This window comes from Triticum dicoccoides, chromosome 6B (assembly GCF_002162155.2).
Source record: "Triticum dicoccoides isolate Atlit2015 ecotype Zavitan chromosome 6B, WEW_v2.0, whole genome shotgun sequence".
Classification (NCBI taxonomy): Eukaryota; Viridiplantae; Streptophyta; class Magnoliopsida; order Poales; family Poaceae; genus Triticum; species Triticum dicoccoides.
In genome coordinates, this window is record NC_041391.1 from 442,132,437 (window position 1) to 442,149,870 (window position 17,434).

General features: G+C 50.5%; 1 protein-coding gene across 1 annotated transcript; it reads right to left on the minus strand.

Annotated features, from left to right (window-relative positions):
* Window positions 1-8,694: 8,694 nt before the first annotated feature.
* LOC119324327 (integrin-linked protein kinase 1-like) lies at window positions 8,695-13,603 on the minus strand. Its single transcript, XM_037598112.1, has 12 exons — window positions 12,947-13,603; window positions 12,599-12,673; window positions 12,383-12,487; window positions 11,996-12,078; window positions 11,070-11,190; window positions 10,753-10,832; window positions 10,358-10,420; window positions 10,136-10,251; window positions 9,902-9,987; window positions 9,630-9,754; window positions 9,245-9,376; window positions 8,695-8,963 (listed from the first exon to the last, which is right to left on the minus strand). The coding sequence occupies exons 1-12, from the start codon at window positions 13,388-13,390 to the stop codon at window positions 8,942-8,944; spliced, it is 1,452 nt and encodes a 483-aa protein (XP_037454009.1). The 5' UTR covers window positions 13,391-13,603; the 3' UTR covers window positions 8,695-8,941.
* Between the last annotated feature and the right edge of the window lie 3,831 nt (window positions 13,604-17,434).

Genomic DNA, 17,434 nt, shown 5'->3' on the forward strand with positions numbered 1-17,434 from the left:
ACCAGTGCGCATTTTTGAACCATCAAAATGCATTCGCCAATGAGTGGAGTCTGGCACAGGCGGCAAATATTGGGTCTCGGCCCAATCGACGAGGAAGTCGACCAGCACTTGTGATTTGATGGCGGTGCGAGGCTGGTAGTAGATGGTGTAAGGGGCCAGATCAATAGCCCACTTGGCCACTCAGCCAGAGGCGTCTCGGCTCCCAATGATCTCAGCAAGCGGGGCTGTGCAGACGGCGGTTATTGGGTGCTCTTGAAAGTAAGGCTTCAGCTTCTTGGCGGCAAAATGCACACCGTAACACATCTTCTGGTAATGGGGGTAGTTTTGCTTGGAGGCGGACAATACTTCGCTCAAGTAATACACCGGTCTCTGGACTGGCAATGCTCTGTCCTTATCCTTGTGCTCTACTATCATGACTACGCTGACAACCCGACTGGTGGCTGCAATGTAGAGGAGCATGGGCTCCTTCTCAGTCGAAGCCGCCAGGATAGGTGGGGTTGCCAACATCTTCTTGAGTTGGAGAAATGCTTCGTCCGCCTTGTCGTTCCACTTGAAAAAAGTGGTCTTCTTCATGAGTTGGTATAGGGGAAGAGCTTTCTCACCCAACCAACTGATGAAACGGCTGACTGACGCCAGGCAGCCGGTGAATTTCTGCACGTCCAGCAGTCGGGTGGGTACTTTCATCATCTCAATTGCCTTGATCTTCACGGGGTTGCACTCTATGCCGCATTCTGAGACCAGGAAGCCGAGAAGCTGGCCGGCTAGCACTCCGAAGACACATTTCTCCGGGTTGAGCTTGATCTGGAATCGGCGTAGGTTCTCAAAGGTCTCCTTGAGGTCCTCCAGCAGCGTGCCACGCTTCTCCGTCCTCACCACCACATCATCCACATATACATGGGCATTTCTGCCGAGTTGCTTGAGGAGACACTTCTGCATGCAACGCTAAAACGTGGCGCCAGTGTTTCTCAAGCCGAACGTCATGGTCAGGTAGCAGAAGGCTCCAAACGGCGTGATGAAGGCGGTCTTCAGCCTATCGGCCGGGTTCAGCTTTATCTGGTGATACCCAGAGTATGCATCCAAAAAACTCAACAGCTCGCATCCGGCTGTGGAGTCTATCACTTGATCAATCCTTGGCAGAGCAAAGGGATCTTTGGGGCAGGCTTTGTTGAGGCTGGTGTAATCAATGCACATGCACCACTGCTTGTTTTTATTCAACACTAGGGCTGGGTTAGCCAGCCACTCTAGAAAGAATACTTCCATGATGAATCCGGCTGCTAGAAGCCGGGCTATCTCTTCTCCGACAACTCTTCTCTTCTCCTTCGACAGACGGTGCAAGGGCTGCCTGACCGGCTTGACGTCGGGTCAGACATGTAGCTTGTGCTCGGCGAAATCCGTCGGAACACCCGGCATGTCTTTGGGAGACCATGCAAAGATGTCCCGATTCTCACGGAGGAAATCGACGAGCTCGCTTTCCTATTTGCTGTCAAGGCCGGTGCCTACGACAGCGTGCCTCTTCGGGTGCTCCGGGTCCAAGGGTATTTTCTTTGTTTCCTTGGTTGGCTTGAACGAGTCCTCAACCTCCGACTCCTGGGGGGTGGGTGACATTTCCGGCTTCTTGCCTGCCAACGCCACTACCCGGTCAAGGAGCCGCTTCTCGGCTGCAATCACGAGGGACTCGGCCAGCCGGCTGCTATCTACGGCGCAAGCGACCGACTTCTTGTAGTCTCCGACTACTGACAGGATCCCTTGGTACTCGGCATCTTCATCTTGAGGTAGGCGTAGTGGGGGACTGCCATGAACTTGGCCAGAGCAGGCCGGCCAAGTAGTGCATGTTAGGGGCTCTAAGGTCCACCACTTCAAACCAAACTGGCTCTCAGCGGAAATGATTCTTGTCTCCAAAGAGGACATCAATCTGGGTCTTGCCGATTGGTGAGCAGCAAAGGCCAGGGACTATGCCATGGAATACAGTCCGACTGGGGATGAGCTACTTCTGCTTGATTCCCAACTTCTCCATTGTGTCACGGTACAGGATATTGATGCTGCTGCTGCCATCTATCAAGACTCTGGAAAAACGGGCCACTCGCCTCTCCGTTGCAAGGGTTGCTTCTAGGACCAGGGCATATGAACCAGGGGAAGGCATCACTTCCGGGTGGTCGGCCCTGCTCCAACTAATAGGCTTCTTGGACCAATGCATGAACTCTGGAGTGTTGGAGGCCACTTCTTGCACTTCTTGTTGTTGTTGCCGTCTGCTGCGTCTGTCGTAGGCCACGCCGGTGAACACAACATAGGCTCCATGTTCCTCTAGGTACTCGTCTTGTATGGCGCCGATTGGCCAGGCCGCCGGCTGTTGGGGCTGAGGAGGCGGCGGTCCGACAGGCGGAGGAGGCAGGAGTCCATCTCCCTTGGCAATTCTGGTGAGCCAGTGACACTTCTGAGTGGTGTGGTTGGAGGGCTTCGCGCCGCTATGGAACTTGCAGGGTGCATCTAAGGTTTGCTTGTAAGAGAAAGCAGGCAACCAATTGGACTTGCCGCCCTTCTGCCGCTTGGGGGCCCCTGCCCTTCTGGCTGCTGATCCTCGACAGTTGCCACCTGTCGGCTGGTGGAAGCCGGCTGGGTGGCCTTCCGCTTGTTGTCGCCTGGCTGCTGTCACCGACTGGTGTCACCAGGCGGAGTCCGAGGGGCCTGGGGTGCCACCTTGCCGGACGCATCAACCAGAATTTCCGCCTTCATGGAGGAGTCGGCCGTGGCGTGCTTGTCGGCGATGACCAGCAGCTCATCGAGGGTCTCGGGCTCGTCGCAGATGAGTCGATGCTTGAGGAGGGTGCCCTCTCGGCACCCGGCGGCGAAGTACTCGATTGCCTGCACCTCGTGTACGCCCTCGCAGGAATTGCGCAGCTTGGTCCAGCGCGTGAGGTAGTCGCGAGTTGACTCCGTGGGCCCTTGGACGCACAAGGAGAGCTGTCGGGGCTTGGGAGCCCGCTTGTAGGTGCTGGTGAAGTTGCGGATGAAGACCTCAGTGAAATCAACCCAGCTGTTGATGCTGCGGGGCTTCAGGCTGTTGAGCCACGTCCGGGCAGTGCCTTGAAGCATGAGCGGGACGGATTTCACGGCAACGCGCTTGTTGCCGTTTGCTATACTGACGGCCGTGGAGTAATTGACCAGCCAGTCCTCCGGCTTCACGGAGCCGGTGTACTTGGGTGTATCTCGCGGGAGGGTGAACCCCTTGGGGAAGAGCGCACCTCGGATTCGGGGGCCAAAACAGGGCGGGCCCAGCGCATCTTCTTCTTCAAGTGCCAGGGATCGGTTAAGACGATCGATCCGATGGCGAGCATCATTCTCTCCAACTCCCTCTCGACGGCCAAGGCGGTCGCCGAGTGTTGGATGCGCGACAGGAGGCGGAGTGGGGTACCTCGCTCCACGAGGCGGGAGGCGGCAGGTCGCCTCGCCGCTCTACTGCGCGAGGGCGGCAGTCCTCGTCCCGCTCGATGGAGAGGCGCGTCCGGCTGCGGCTGGCAGCCGGCTCGTTGCCCTTTCCTCCGCGGGCGCCACCAGTCGGCGTCCGGGAGGTCGCCCCATGATCTTGGCGTGGGGACGGCTCGTTGTTTCGTCGGGCTGGGGCTTCAGCGCGGCAGGCGGCTTCGTGCTACACGGCAGCGGCGTCTAGGAGCTGCTGGACTCGCTCCGTCATGTGGCGGCGCTCGTCGTCGTCGTATTTGTCCAGCTCATACGTTACCGCCTGGGCGGCCCATATGTTCTCTGCAGGCGTGGTGTAGACGGGGCGCTCTGCCCCGAACATGCTGCCGATGGTCGCGCCACGCTGTCGTACCGTGCCAAGGCGGCTAGGCCCCCCAGGAGCCAGGGTGCCGCCTACGGCCCGGTCCATCTCGCGCCGGTAGGCGTTCGAAAGCCGGCGCATGCTGGCCAGGCGGCCAGCATTTTCAAGAAACTAGAGGCGGCGTGCCTCCAACACCACAGCGTCCGCGCCCTCGGGAATGGGCGCCGTGAGTTCGCGCAGAGTGGCGTCGAGGGGATATTGAGCACGCCCGTCCGAGTGCTCTTCACTGTTGATGACGAGTACCTCCGTGATGGTGCTCCCGCCACTGTACTCGTGAGGAGGTGGCTCATCATAGACCACCATGTTGGTGAGGAACGCGTCGAGCGACGCCGTGTCGGAGTCGACGATCATCGGATCGGTCGAGCCGACGGACTCCAGGTCCACAGTAAGCTCGCTGGTGACATGGAGCTGGTCGAGGAGGCTGACGAGGCGGCTCTCATGGTAGCTGGTGCCCGCGTCGGAGGCCGGCTCGTCGGAGAGCTCGATCTCGCCGACGAGGTCGGCGAGGCAGCTCGCCGTGCAGGCGATCTCCGCGCCGTGCAGCGTGTCAGGGCTGACGCCGTCGGGCGTGCTGGGCTGGCTTTGCTCGCCAGGAAGGAACAAGGTTCCTGTCCAGAGCATATCTCTGGGAGACGGTACACCTCGCCCCACGGTGGGTGCCAAATGTCAGGGGTTGGGTGCGACATATGCCAATGGATGGCTTATCATGGTGGGAGCGAGTAGAACGTCGCCGGTGCCTGGAAGCGGGATAAGGCGTAGACACGAACACCGACGTACTTACCCAGGTTCGGGGCTCTCTTAGGAGATAACACCCCTAGTCCTGCTCTGTGGGGTCTCCGCATGATCACTAAGGCACAAGTGATACAATGGTGCTCCTTGAGCTGTGTGCTGGAGGCAGAAGGAGGCAAGGCTAGCTCTTCCCTGCCCTAGGTATCTGGCTACTTCTATTTGGGTTCGAACCGTTTGCATGGGTGGCCTGGGGGGTTTATATAGGCCTACCCCCCAGGGGTACAATAGTAATTCGTCCGGGTGCTGGGCCCGACTGTCAGTGTCTCCAGCCTCCGGCTTCTCCGCCGACCGTTGGGGCCCGCCGCCTGGTGGGCCCCGCCGACTGGTTGGCGGCTGCTTACTGTAGCCGTGTCGTTGGTGATGGGGGCTTGGTCATCTTAGTGTGGCTACAGTCCCGCTGCCTGGCGGGAGGCCACTGTAGCCACACCTGGTCTTATCAGCTTAATGGTGTGCTTGCCTCGGGGCAAGGGATGGCCGCCTGCTGGAGGCCGCCCCCTCTCGAATCCGTCTGGTTGAGCTTCCGCCGTCTCTCTTGGAGTCACTGCCCGATAGGGCCCGCCTTTGTAGGCCGTACTGACAGGCCGTCGTGGGGAATAGGGCTCCGCCTTCCCGGAGCGACGTCAGGGGAGATATGGCACAGTGCCCCGTCGTGCGGAGATCTCCGTATGTACGGAGCAATGTAGCCACGCCCCTCTCGAGCGTTGGAGGCGACGTGCTTCACTATAGCCATGCTCTGACTTGTACTCTTGATGGGGGCTTGGCCGCACCGTAGTCGTGAGGTGGCCGCCTGCCCGTTGCCGCCCCCTCTGGAGGGCGGCCGTTAGGAGCCGGTCACTCGGAGCACCATAGACTTGGGTCAGCCGCCCTCTGGCAGCCGGCCGCTGAGCCAGCCGGTCACCAGAGGGCGGAGCTTCGGCTTGGGGTCCAGCTAGGCGGAGCTGGCCCAAAGTCTTGATAAATCCAGGGACTCGGGTGAGCCTACCCGTGACCCATTACTCCGACACCCCTGCAGGGTTTGAACTTTCAAAAGCCGTGCCCGCGGTTATGTGGCAGATGGGAATTTGTTAATGTCCGGTTGTAGATAACTTGACACCAAATTCGAATTAAAACGCATCAACCGCGTGTGTAGCCGTGATGGTCTCTTTTCGGCGGAGTCCAGGAAGTGAACATGGTTTTGGGTTATGTTTGACGTAAGTAGGAGTTCAGGATCACCTATTGATCATTGCTAGCTTCACGGCCGTTCCTTTTGCTTCTCTTCTCGCTCTCATTTGCGTATGTTAGCCACCATATATGCTTAGTCGCTGCTGCAACCTCACCACTTTACCCCCCTTCCTTTCCCTTTAAGCTTTGCTAGTCTTGATACCCATGGTAATGGGATTGCTGAGTCCTCGTGGCTCACAGATTACTACAACAACAGTTGCAGGTGCAGGTTATGCGATGATCATGGCGCGAGAGCGATGCTTGCTTTCGTTGAGTTCTTCTTCTGCTTCTTCTTTGATTAGGGGATAGGTTCCAGGTCGGCAGCCTGGGCTAGCAGGGTGGATGTCGTTTGAGTTTCTGTTTGTGTTTCATCCGTAGTCGGATGGTGCTCTTATGTAAGATGATGTTGTATTCGTGTGGCATTGTATGCCTTATGTATGTATCCCCATCTATAATGTAATGTTGATGTAATGATATCCACCTTGCAAAAGTGTATCAATATGCGGTTCTATCCTTGGTGGGACCTTCGAGTCTCTTTAGGATAGTATCGCATATTGGGCGTGACACAATGTGACTAATGAGTTAGTTACGAGATGATGTATTACGGAACGAGTAAACAGACTTGCCAGTAACGAGACTGAACTAGGTATGAACATACCAACGGTTGAATCTCGGGCAAGTAACATACCGATGACAAAGGGAATAACGTATGTTGTCATTGCGGTATGACCGATAAAGATCTTCATAGAATATGTAGGAACCAATATGAGCATCCAGGTTCAACTGTTGGTTATTCACCGAAGAGGTGTCTCGGTCATGTCTACATAGTTCTTGAACCCGTAGGGTCCGCACGCTTAACGTTCGATGACGATTTTGTATTATATGAGTTATGCGATTTGGTGACTGAATGTTGTTTGGAGTCCCGGATGAGATCATGAACATGACGAGGAGTCTCGAAATGGTCTAGAGGTAAAGATTGATATATAGGATGATAGTATTCGGACATCAGAAGTGTTCTGGAATGTATCGGGTACATATCGGAGTACCGAGGGGGGGTATCAGAACCCCCCGGGGGGAGATATGGGCCATATGGGCCATAGGAGGGGAGAACACCAGCCCACAAGGGGTGGCTCCCCCCCTTATGGTAGGAGGCCGAATAGGAGAAGGAGGTGGGGGTTCCCCCCCCCCCCGCCCCCCTTTCCTTCCTCCTTCCCTCTTCCCTCTTTTCCCCCTCCGGTAAAAGGAAAGGGGGGAGGCCGAATTGGACTAGGGGCCCATGTAGGATTCCTCCAACTTGGGCGCACCCTAGGCTGCCTCTCTCCCCCTCCCTCCTTTATATACGTGGGGAGGGGGCGCCTAGGACACACACCAACCATTGTTAGCCGTGTGCAGCGCCCTCCTCCACAGTTTACGCCTCCGGTCATATTCACATAGTGCTTAGGCGAAGCCCTGCGCGGATCACTTCACCATCACCGTCACCACGCCGTCGTGCTGGCGGAACTCTCCCTCGACACTTTGCTGGATCAAGAGTTTGAGGGACGTCATCGAGCTGAACGTGTGCTGAACTTGGAGGTGCCGTACGTTCGGTGCTTGATCGGTCGGAACGAGAAGAAGTTCGACTACATCAACCGCGTTGTCAAACGCTTCCGCTTTCGGTCTATGAGGGTACGTAGACATACTCTCCCCCTCTCGCTGCTATGCATCTCCTAGATAGATCTTGCATGAGCGTAGGAAAATTTTAAAATTGCATGCTACGTTCCCCTACACGCACTACCCTGATCTGCTCCTCTCCGTCTCCTCTCACCAACCTCGACGAAGTCGAAGTCGTGGTTCTCCGCGCCTGCAGGTGGCGGCTCTGGATCTCCTTCAAAATCCCGCAGACTGTGGCGCTGTCGCTGTCACTTCCGGGGCCATCTTCCTCCACGGCGGTCGGCTCCTCCGGGAAGGGCGAGATCATTCCACGCCTCCTCAAGGAGGCGGCGACGATGGACGAGGAGTATTAGCAACACATGGTGATCCTCCTCGAGTAGTCACACATGAGTTGTTGTCCGGCGCCGCCCTCGCTGCCGCACAACAGGATCAAAGCGCAACAGGTGTCGCTGCCTCGCCACCGCGTCAAGGAGCAGAAGTCGGCATCGCCGCCTCTCCGGCACGTCAAGAAGGAGCTTCCCCCCTCCCCCCGGCACAGCCACGACGTCCAAATCAGACGTCGCGTGAAGGAGTGGCCAGTGTCGCCGCTGCATAGCCGGTACGGCTGCATTCACTGGCCAGCCCCGTGCATTGTCTGGCGCGGCAAAGCCGTGAAGGGGGAGGTGTCCCAAACTTATTAACATGGCATCTAGTTTAAAAGATTTTGAGGCGAGAAACACAACAGTGAAAATGGTTCGTGATTTGGACGCATGGTTCAAAAGATAAAACGTTTTGAAACACAAATCTACAAAAAAAGCGCAAAAATCTCATGTTGTGACAAGTGCCGTACATGCAATGCGTCATTTGGGAGTGACCTATGCAACACCCTTAACTAGTGATTTGGCAATACTAATGCTAAAAACGTAAAAATAGCAATACTTAGAGAATTAGGGGGGCCTGAGCCTATGGCATGTGCTTTGCTCTGTTTTGTTTCGCTTTCGCATGAAAATGTTAGAATCATGTTAGTACAAGCCTAGGTATATTCCTCCTCTGCTTTCCAACATAAAAGTATATTCCTCCGATTGTGCTGCTGCAAATGATGCAGAAACAGGGTTTTTTCTTCCAAAATCTCAAGAAAGAATACCTGAACTTTTGCAACATTTTATGCAAACAAACCAACAAATTAGGTACAGTCGCTACATTTTGGTGTTCGAAAAAACAGAAAAATATATCATTTGGACTTTCGGAGGCATATCGTATAAGCATATATGCAACATTCAGGAACTTAATACATTCTTCCCGTTCGGATGAACATAACTCGAAATACACTTAACCAGAGGTATAAAAAGAAAGAAATTATAACTGGACATACAAAAACCTTGTAAAGGAACAACTTCTGTCACGTATACCAATATAATTTTCACCGTGTTTACTAACATATGCAAAAAAAGGGGGGAATCTCATCGACAGTCTCGTGGAAGATCAGAACTATTTGTGCACAGCTTGTTTCCTGAGGAGATGAAACATGAGAGTGAGAACCATGGTGCAATGGATTTTGATGGTAGATCAATTATAAAACAACACTCAAGTTATTCCTAGAGTTACTGAAATGAGCTGAAGCAATTTCAACTATAAGCCATGGTGCATTACCAATAAAGCAACACACCATCAAATTAATTACCTTAGGATACCAACTAATGTCTGTTCTAGATTATTGTAGAAAAGTTTGAAATGATTTAGAAAGGAGTTTGATAGTTCATGTTTTTACAGTTAGATCAGCGAGAGCTGTACCATGGTAGCTTGAAGTTGTCTCTCCAGCGAGTTTGCTTGGAACAACTTGCAGATATCTTGTTCAGGCGTACAATTATATCCGAGAACGTTGGCCTGACGGAAGGTGTTGGATCCCAGCACTCTTGTATTAGCCTGTGATATGCAAACAACTACTGTGAGCAGCACATAGCGAAATTAAGCTAAGGACGACCTGCCTACAAGCAAAGAATCAGTGATGGCTGTGGCTGGACAATGCAGGGAAACTTGGATACGTGAAGGCAGAGCACCTTGAGAGATTATTAATACAGTATATAGACATGTATGAACAGAAAGCAAAAGCTACTCGCAAACATATGACTACGAGTAAAGAGGGATAAGAACGGAACACGGCATAAGATTCACTTACTCTTTCACACCCTCAGGATATGATTTGGGTTTATTCTTGAATAATGGTCTCAAACCCTCTGAACAAATCATCTTGGCTGCTTCCTCTTGAGGCTTTGGGTGAAATGCAGGAGATCCTTCAATCATCTGAACAATAAATATAAGATAATGTACACGTGCGACGCCTAGCTAAAAAATGCGCTCATTTGAATTACGTACTGGCGACAGCTGCAACAAACAGTTAGTGTGAATTCATTGGCGCTTCCAAATTAAGAAGTTTGACAGATTACATACCTCGTAAAGAATGAGACCGAACGCAAATGTATCCACACTTCTGTCAAATGCTTCGTTTCTGTACATTTCAGGAGCAATGTATACACCTACGCACATGAACATATTTAATAGGAGTAGTTATAAGTCATAACTGTGGCACTAGTACTAATTTGAGATGGTCACTGGTATAGAACCATTACATAGAAAGAATGTACGATGCAGCATGCTGTCATTAAATAGGTAAATATAACGTACTGCCAAAATTTGACACTGGCTGAACCATCTGTAGTTTATCTTGGGAGACTTTTGTCAGATCAAGTGATCCAAAGCCTGCCACCTTAAGTTTTCCTTCATCATCCCGCACAATGTTTCTGAAACCTTACAAAAGTATCATAACGTACAGTCCACATAGAATAAACCACTTGAATTTAGTACAGTGCACTGGTTTAGTGACGAAATATATTTGGATGAGCTTACTTTGGTGACAGATCACCGTGGATGATTGGCTCTGGCTTGCACTCGTGAAGATAATTTAGTCCCCTAAATAAGAAGAAGGAATTAATGCAGAATTTCTTTTCCTCTGTTCTGGCGGTAGAAGAATAGAATACAAAAACTAGCCCATGAACTTCATAAATCATTTGTGATTTCATTTTGTTTCATTGAAATAACACATAACTGAAAATTGAAAACCATTTCATTTAGATGACTCAAATTAATTTTCTTGTTTTTCCTGTCTAAAAATAAAGAAAATAAACTTATTGTCACGTGACTACAAAATGATGCACTGACACGAGCAGTTCCAGTCAACAATTCAAATGGTAGATACAGCTTTGAAGGAAAACAAGATAGATATGTCATGAATCCTAACATACCTTGCAATGTCAAGGGCAAACCTGATCGCTTTATAAGATTGCACGCGACCTTTTGTCTCAAGATAGCTCGCTAGATCACCCTAATGGGGGAACACAAATCCAGTCATCGATGATAGAAGAGTAATATTGTTCAGGTAAATCCAATAGGATTACTTTCTACTGTTCTAATAACAAAAAAAATATTGTTCAGGTGACTTAAGTGCATAGTACTCCATAAATTTATGTGAAGAAACCCTGCTAGTTGGAGGATTGCTTTTTCGAAATGATCAAAAGTGAATACATGCATTTGTTCTGTTGAATCAAGCACAACTACTCACTTTTTGGTGGTATTCTGAAACAATCATCAGTGGTACATTTTGTGTAACAGCTCCCACAAATTGGACCAAATTGGGATGCCGCGCTTTCTCCAGTAAAGTAAGCTCGTGTTTGAATGCCTCTCTGAGTTGATATGACGACAGAACTTAGCAGTATTGAATGACACATGATAAGCATAGCCCAAATCAAAATAAAAAGTTCATGACTATGAACTGAAAAAAGCTGTTTAGACTGAAACTGTATTAAGTTAGTTTGTCAAACTAATTACATGATAATAAATACTGTGATAACTCCATAAGGGAACCCCAGCTCGGTGCACCCACGCTACACCCACGCAAGAAAACATAGCAAAACATTTCGAAAAAATCTGAAACTTTGTGGAAATGATTATGAACAAATATTATAGATGCTTGCAAAGTTTGGTGGTCAAATGACATCCGAGGAGGTGTGTACAAAAAAACAAAACTAGAAATTTTGCTCAAATAGTGCACGTACATTTTGAGTAATTTTTTTTTGTACAGAGCTCCTCGAATATCATTTGACCACCAAACTTTGCAAGCACCTATAACATTTGTTCATAATCCTTCCCACAAAGTTTCAGATATTTTCGAAATGTTTTGTTATGTTTTCTTGCCTGGGTGTAGCGTGAGTGCACGAAGCTGGGGTGTAGTAATAATATTTTTCCTGTAACTTGTTTATAAAAAGAGAAATTATTATTCAAGTTCAATGAACAGAGAGGATGCCAAGGTGAGTTGTAGGATTGTCTGGCACAATATCTCAACAAACTATACTACTATTGAGCGTTATATGATTATAATAGACCCAATTCATCATGATAATTGTCTTAGATACAGTACTAAACTTCAGTGTGCAACTTCATGATTATCAAATAAAAAAGGTTGTAAAAGTTCAAGGAGGCAGCTCATACATGCTATCTCCGTCTGAGAAGCTATCTTTGTCAAGTATCTTCACGAAAACTTTGGAGCCATACCATTTGGCTACATAGTAACCCTGTACAAATTGTATGACAGGTAAGGCGGTCATAGTTATGTCAAACCAATCAAATCAGCAAATGCAAATTTAGATGAACCTACATTAGAAGATATGATTTTCTTGTTTTTGAGTACTAATAGTAGGGCTTAAATTATCATGGAAATCGACATAAGAATCATGTTTTCAACCTTAACACTTTTAAGCATCACTAAGTCCACTGTGCAAAGAAATTGTTAGCACTCTTATCCAAGGAACTCAAATACATGAAGAAAGACACCGTGCAAAAAGAGAAAACAAAAGGAGGGAGTTTATTGAGACATGCCTTTGTAACCTCCTCTCCTCTTCGGAACTCGAGTTCAAGAGGGTTCAGTTCATACTCTGGAACTTCTTTGGGATTTGACACAGTCATTGGAGTCTTTTTGGTTTTCTGGTAGAGGAGAATAACAAATATATAGAAATTATTTTCCATATCATAGCAATAGCAAGAGTTAAGAAGAGTTCCGGGAATTTTGAATTACGAAAATAAGAAATGCATTACCGGAAGTTTTGCTCCTCTTGCTCTGAGAAGGTTGTACACTTCAAAGTGCCCGTAATGTTTAGCATCCGCTGCTGGCTGAAAATTGGATGCATAGAAATACAAGCTGAAATCAGGTTCGGCTAGATAAGTAGTCGCACGTGCCATGCGCCTATATTATCGCTATTTCCGAATGCATCAGGTTGGTCATTGCCCCAATGTGGCAGACCCTGTACTCTTAGTACGATGTAATTGCACAAAGGAAATGACCAGAGGTGCTTGTGATAGGAAGTATGCAAAGTGCGGGACGTGGCGAAATTCAGGTGAGGCATAGCAGGGTGGCGAGAGAAGAAAGTTGGGCGAAGGGCGCACCGTGCTGCCCCATCGGTCGCGGGCGTTGATGTTGGCCTTCCAGCCGAGCAGCAGGCGCACCACCTCCCCCCGGCCCTCGCAGGCGGCGATGTGCAGCGCCGTGCGGCCGTCGAAGTCAATGCTGTCGACGTCCACCCCTTCCCTGAGCAGCTCCTCCACGCCGGCCGCGTCCCCCTGGCACGCCGCGTACAGCAGCCGCATGGTGGCGTCCAGGTTCTCCGGCATGGCCAGCACCGCCCCGTCATCGGGCGCCGGCGTCGGGTCGAGCGACGACTGCCTCGCTAGGCCGAACCTGGTCGGCCCCGCCGCCGCCACGGCCCCCGTCGCCGCGGCCGCCCCACGCCGCGGGGTGTGCGGCTCCAGCGACAGCTGGCGCCACACCCGCGCCGCCCTCGACGACAGCTGCCGCGAGAAGCTCCGCGTCAGCTTCGCCGCCGCGGCCATCGCCTCCGCCTCCTGCGTCCAACCACCAGGCGCGGCGCGAGATCGAGGCACAGCGAGAATCCGCGCCCGGTTTTTGGTGCGTGGGATCTCGCGCGGAGGTGGGTGCTTCTGGGGATTGGAGACGAATGATGATTGGGCGTGGGCGTAATAAAAATCGGGCGGAGACTCGCAGTGGCAGCGGAGCGGGAGTTGTTGGTATCAGCGTAGTGGGAAGCAGAGCAAGGGAGGGGAGGGAGCCGATCGACAGGGAATAACCGCCGGTGAGGGGGCAGCATCGCGGGTACAGCTCGGACTCGATCTGAGTTCAAAAGGTTAAGAGTCACTGACTGCCGGGGGCGGGCAGCTGTGGGGTCAGTGTGTCGGTGGGCAGTGGTGCGGGAGTCCAAGGGGTTTTGCGTGCTTTTGTCGCTTCATGGGAACACTTGCCGACGACTTTCTGTTTTTTTCCCCTTCCTACAAGTCGGAATTATTCGCCTTCGTCTAGCTGAATATCTAGCGGGCGGGCTGCGAAGACTTGTTGCCAGTTGAATTTTCCTTTGGTCTGCCAGTCCATAGGCTGCTAATTTTATTTTATTTTTGGCTGCTAAATATAGTCTTGTTTACTTTGGGGCACTGAATGCAAGTCCATTAGTCCACATTTGATGCAGTAATTCATATTAGTAGTTGAGTTATTATAGTACTACTCCCTCTATGGCTCTATAATAAAGAAACATAAGAACGTTACTGATTCTTGTTGTCCCTATATATCTGTAATGATCGCTCTGGCTCTGGGTGTATGATCTTCGGGATGGAAAATAGTGGATCGCTTGTAAAATGGACCAGCTTCGTATCACCGAATCTTCTCCGTTCTTATTTTTACCTGTTGTGTCATTTTCTAGGAGGAATACAATGCTTTTCCGTTCTTTCCAATGACAAACAGGAAAACAATCATTAATTCTAAGAGTATATTTCTTTACGGAGGAAATACTATCCTATTGCGGTGTGGTGAAAAAACAGAGGGTTGATCAGAATGCCATAACTTATTAGTACATTTCATGGGTCATATATTAGGTAATATCATCGAAATCTTGTCGCTTAACCTTTAAGCTCCAGTGTCTTCATGGATTGAGCAACACGTTATCTTATTGTTAGTACTTGTAAAAAACTAGAGTCGCTCCGGTCTTTGCCCATGCGTGCAAAGCTTAAAGGTGAGGCAGCACGCAATGCGTGTGGAATCGTGTGCTTCTGCTGCTGATCTGTGATCTCTTTCGGAGATTCTTCATGTTGCTGCTAGCGCCTCAATACAAACAGTGGTCTCCATGTTTGGACGGCGATTGTTGCGAGTGCGTGCTTTTTTTTTTGAGGGAGTGGATCAGTTTGGTTGGTTCATGTCCATTTGGGGGCCTCAGTTTCCGAGAGTGGATCAGACCAGACTTGTTCCCCGCTTAGCTGCTGCTGCTACTAGACTTCAGTCGCACTCATCGCGAAAACCCATAACGGGGCAGACGGATCTTATCTGCGTGGGGAAAAGATAATACTCTTACTAAGAAAAGTCGGTCGACGAGAGAGAGAGAGAGAGACAGAGGGAGGGATGCATATACACGATCTATGGTAGGTGGGCGGCTCCGCGGCGAGCGACAGCTTCCTTGCCATGGCCGTACGTCAACACCGTGTCTGTGTGATTAGTTCGCGTCTCGCGTGCTTGTGGATTTCACGATGGGAAGACGTCGCCGTCTGGACGGATTCCTCCCCGCGGCCATGTCGGACGCGGCCGTCGGCATCGGCGTCGCTGCCCACCGCGACAGCGAGTGCTCCCCCACTTGCCATGCCCGCCCGCCCGTCGCGACTGGGCTCGGCCCGGCTCCTGGCGCCCAAGTGCCAGCCCTTTCAAGTAGAGCGTGTGTGTTCTCCTAACTTACCACCACATCAAATCGCTGCTCCCTTTCCTTTAAAAAAAAATCGCTGCTCGCTGGGGAGTGGGAACCACTCCAGCCCAGCCGCGGTTGGTTGTTCGGTCGCTTTCTCCTTGTTTATTTTAATCTTTAATCGCATGGCTTTGTACTACGTTGTTAAGCCAAAAGATGGATTTCTTTCAGAAAAAAGTCAAAAGATGGAAGATTATTTTTTGGGGTGAAAACTTATACTCAATGACAGTAAAACTACAATCTGCTAAAGCTAGCTCCACGACAACAGAGGGCCAGAACCAAGCCAAGTCATGATTCTACTTTCCGTTCTAACAAAATTTGCTAGGCAAACGTTAACCTTATTTTGGTTTGGACTAACATGAGTAATGTGAGTAAATAACACAAAACTACCACAGTTTGGGTAGGGTTGTGAAAAACTACCATTTTTCGAAACCTTCCTAAAACCTACCATGAAGTTGGTTTTGGTTTCAAAAAGTTATCATGTTGCACTGATGACTATGTTGATAAATTTTAATTGTGATTATGACTACTCGGGTCCGCTCATCAAGTCTGACATGGCATAAAAGTCAACACTGTTCACTCTTACAGTTAGGTTGACATTGACAGGTTATGAAGGGTGGAGACGTGGGGCCTGAATATTTTTAAACAATCGGGTCCCTAAAAAAAGTTAAAAGCAAGCAGGGCCATGTATTTTTTTTAAAGGCACACAGGTCCCTGAAAGAAAAAAACAATCGGTTCCCTGCAAATCGGAGCACACCCACGCTTGGCCCGCCGCCGGCGAGCTCGTTGAGGGAGTTCTGGATTAAGGGGTCCTCGGACAGCCGGACTATTAATATGGTCCGGACTGTTGGGCTGTGAAGATACAAGATAGAAGACTTCTTCCCGTGTCCGGATGGGACTCTCCTTGGCGTGGATGGCAAGCTTGGTGATTTGGATATGTAGATTCCTTTTCTCTATAACCGACTTTGTGTAACCCTAGCCCCCTCCGGTGTCTATATAAACCGGGGGGTTTAGTCTGTAGAGGCAACAACAATCATAATCATAGCCTCATAGGCTAGACTTCTAGGATTTAGCCATTACGATCTCGTGGTAGATCAACTCTTGTAATACTCATATTCATCAAGATCAATCAAGCAGGAAGTACGGTATTACCTCCATAGAGACGGCCCGAACCTGGGTAAACATTGTGTCCCCCGCCTCCTGTTTACCATTAGCCTTAGACGCACAGTTCGGGACCCCCTACCCGTGATCCGCCGGTTTTGACACCGACATTGGTGCTTTCATTGAGAGTTCCGCTGTGACGCCTTGTTATCAAGAACAACATCACCTCCGGAGGAGCCCTGGCCTCAGGCCAAACCCTCCGGCTGGGCGGCTTCACTATGACCGCCCGTCCGGCCGTCGGGCCGACGATGACTTCTCGGGTCATCGAAAATCGCCTCCGCATCAGCTCAGAATACTCCGAACAGATGGATCCGACGGAGTTGTCGTCTTTAAACGAACTCCTAGATCGCATCGCCGCCTTGGGAGTCGCTACGGACTACGATCGGATTGGGCTTAAACCCAATCAGAGAGAAATTGAATCTCCACCGATCACCCATCAGATAGCGGTAGTGGAGGAGCAACACGACAACTCTTCCTCTATATTGAGGACGAACTATGTTCGGATTTCCGAGCTCATAGAGCCGGATACCCGCCCGCAGGAAGGCGTGCCCCGTACTCCGAACCTAGTGTCGGATTGTGGGCCTGAAAAATTGGTTGATATCCCGGAGCCCGAACTATTAAGCTCAGAAGTTTCTCAAACTACGGATCCCAGTTGGGTCAGGGTTCGGACTTAAATACACCCACCCACCCAGATACACGCGACCTTATCCACATCAGATAGCTGTCTCAAGAAATGGTCCATCACTTTTGGGCCAGATTCCTCCTTGTCAAAGACAGGATCAAAGACTGTCGCGATGAAGATGCAATCTCATTATTCTGCAAAAAATGCACAGACGAGGGAATCCTCAATGCCATCAACCGCCGTCGTGTATCACACTTCGCTGACTTGGCAACCATAGTATAGAAGTACTGCGCAATGGAAAGCGCTTGGCAAACTCAGGCGGCTTCCTGGGAGCCATCGGTTCCCACTCAACCCCTT

What these genes read in the sequence shown, in the direction of transcription:
- LOC119324327 (XM_037598112.1), bottom strand. Translation starts at nt 13,390, where the DNA reads ATGGCCGCGGCGGCGAAGCTGACGCGGAGCTTCTCGCGGCAGCTGTCG. An exon ending in GCGACCGATGGGGCAGCACG is followed by an intron (nt 12,674 to 12,946) that starts GTGCGCCCTTCG and finishes TCCAATTTTCAG; the next exon opens with CCAGCAGCGGATGCTAAACA. An exon ending in CAAGAGGAGCAAAACTTCCG is followed by an intron (nt 12,488 to 12,598) that starts GTAATGCATTTC and finishes CTCCTCTACCAG; the next exon opens with AAAACCAAAAAGACTCCAAT.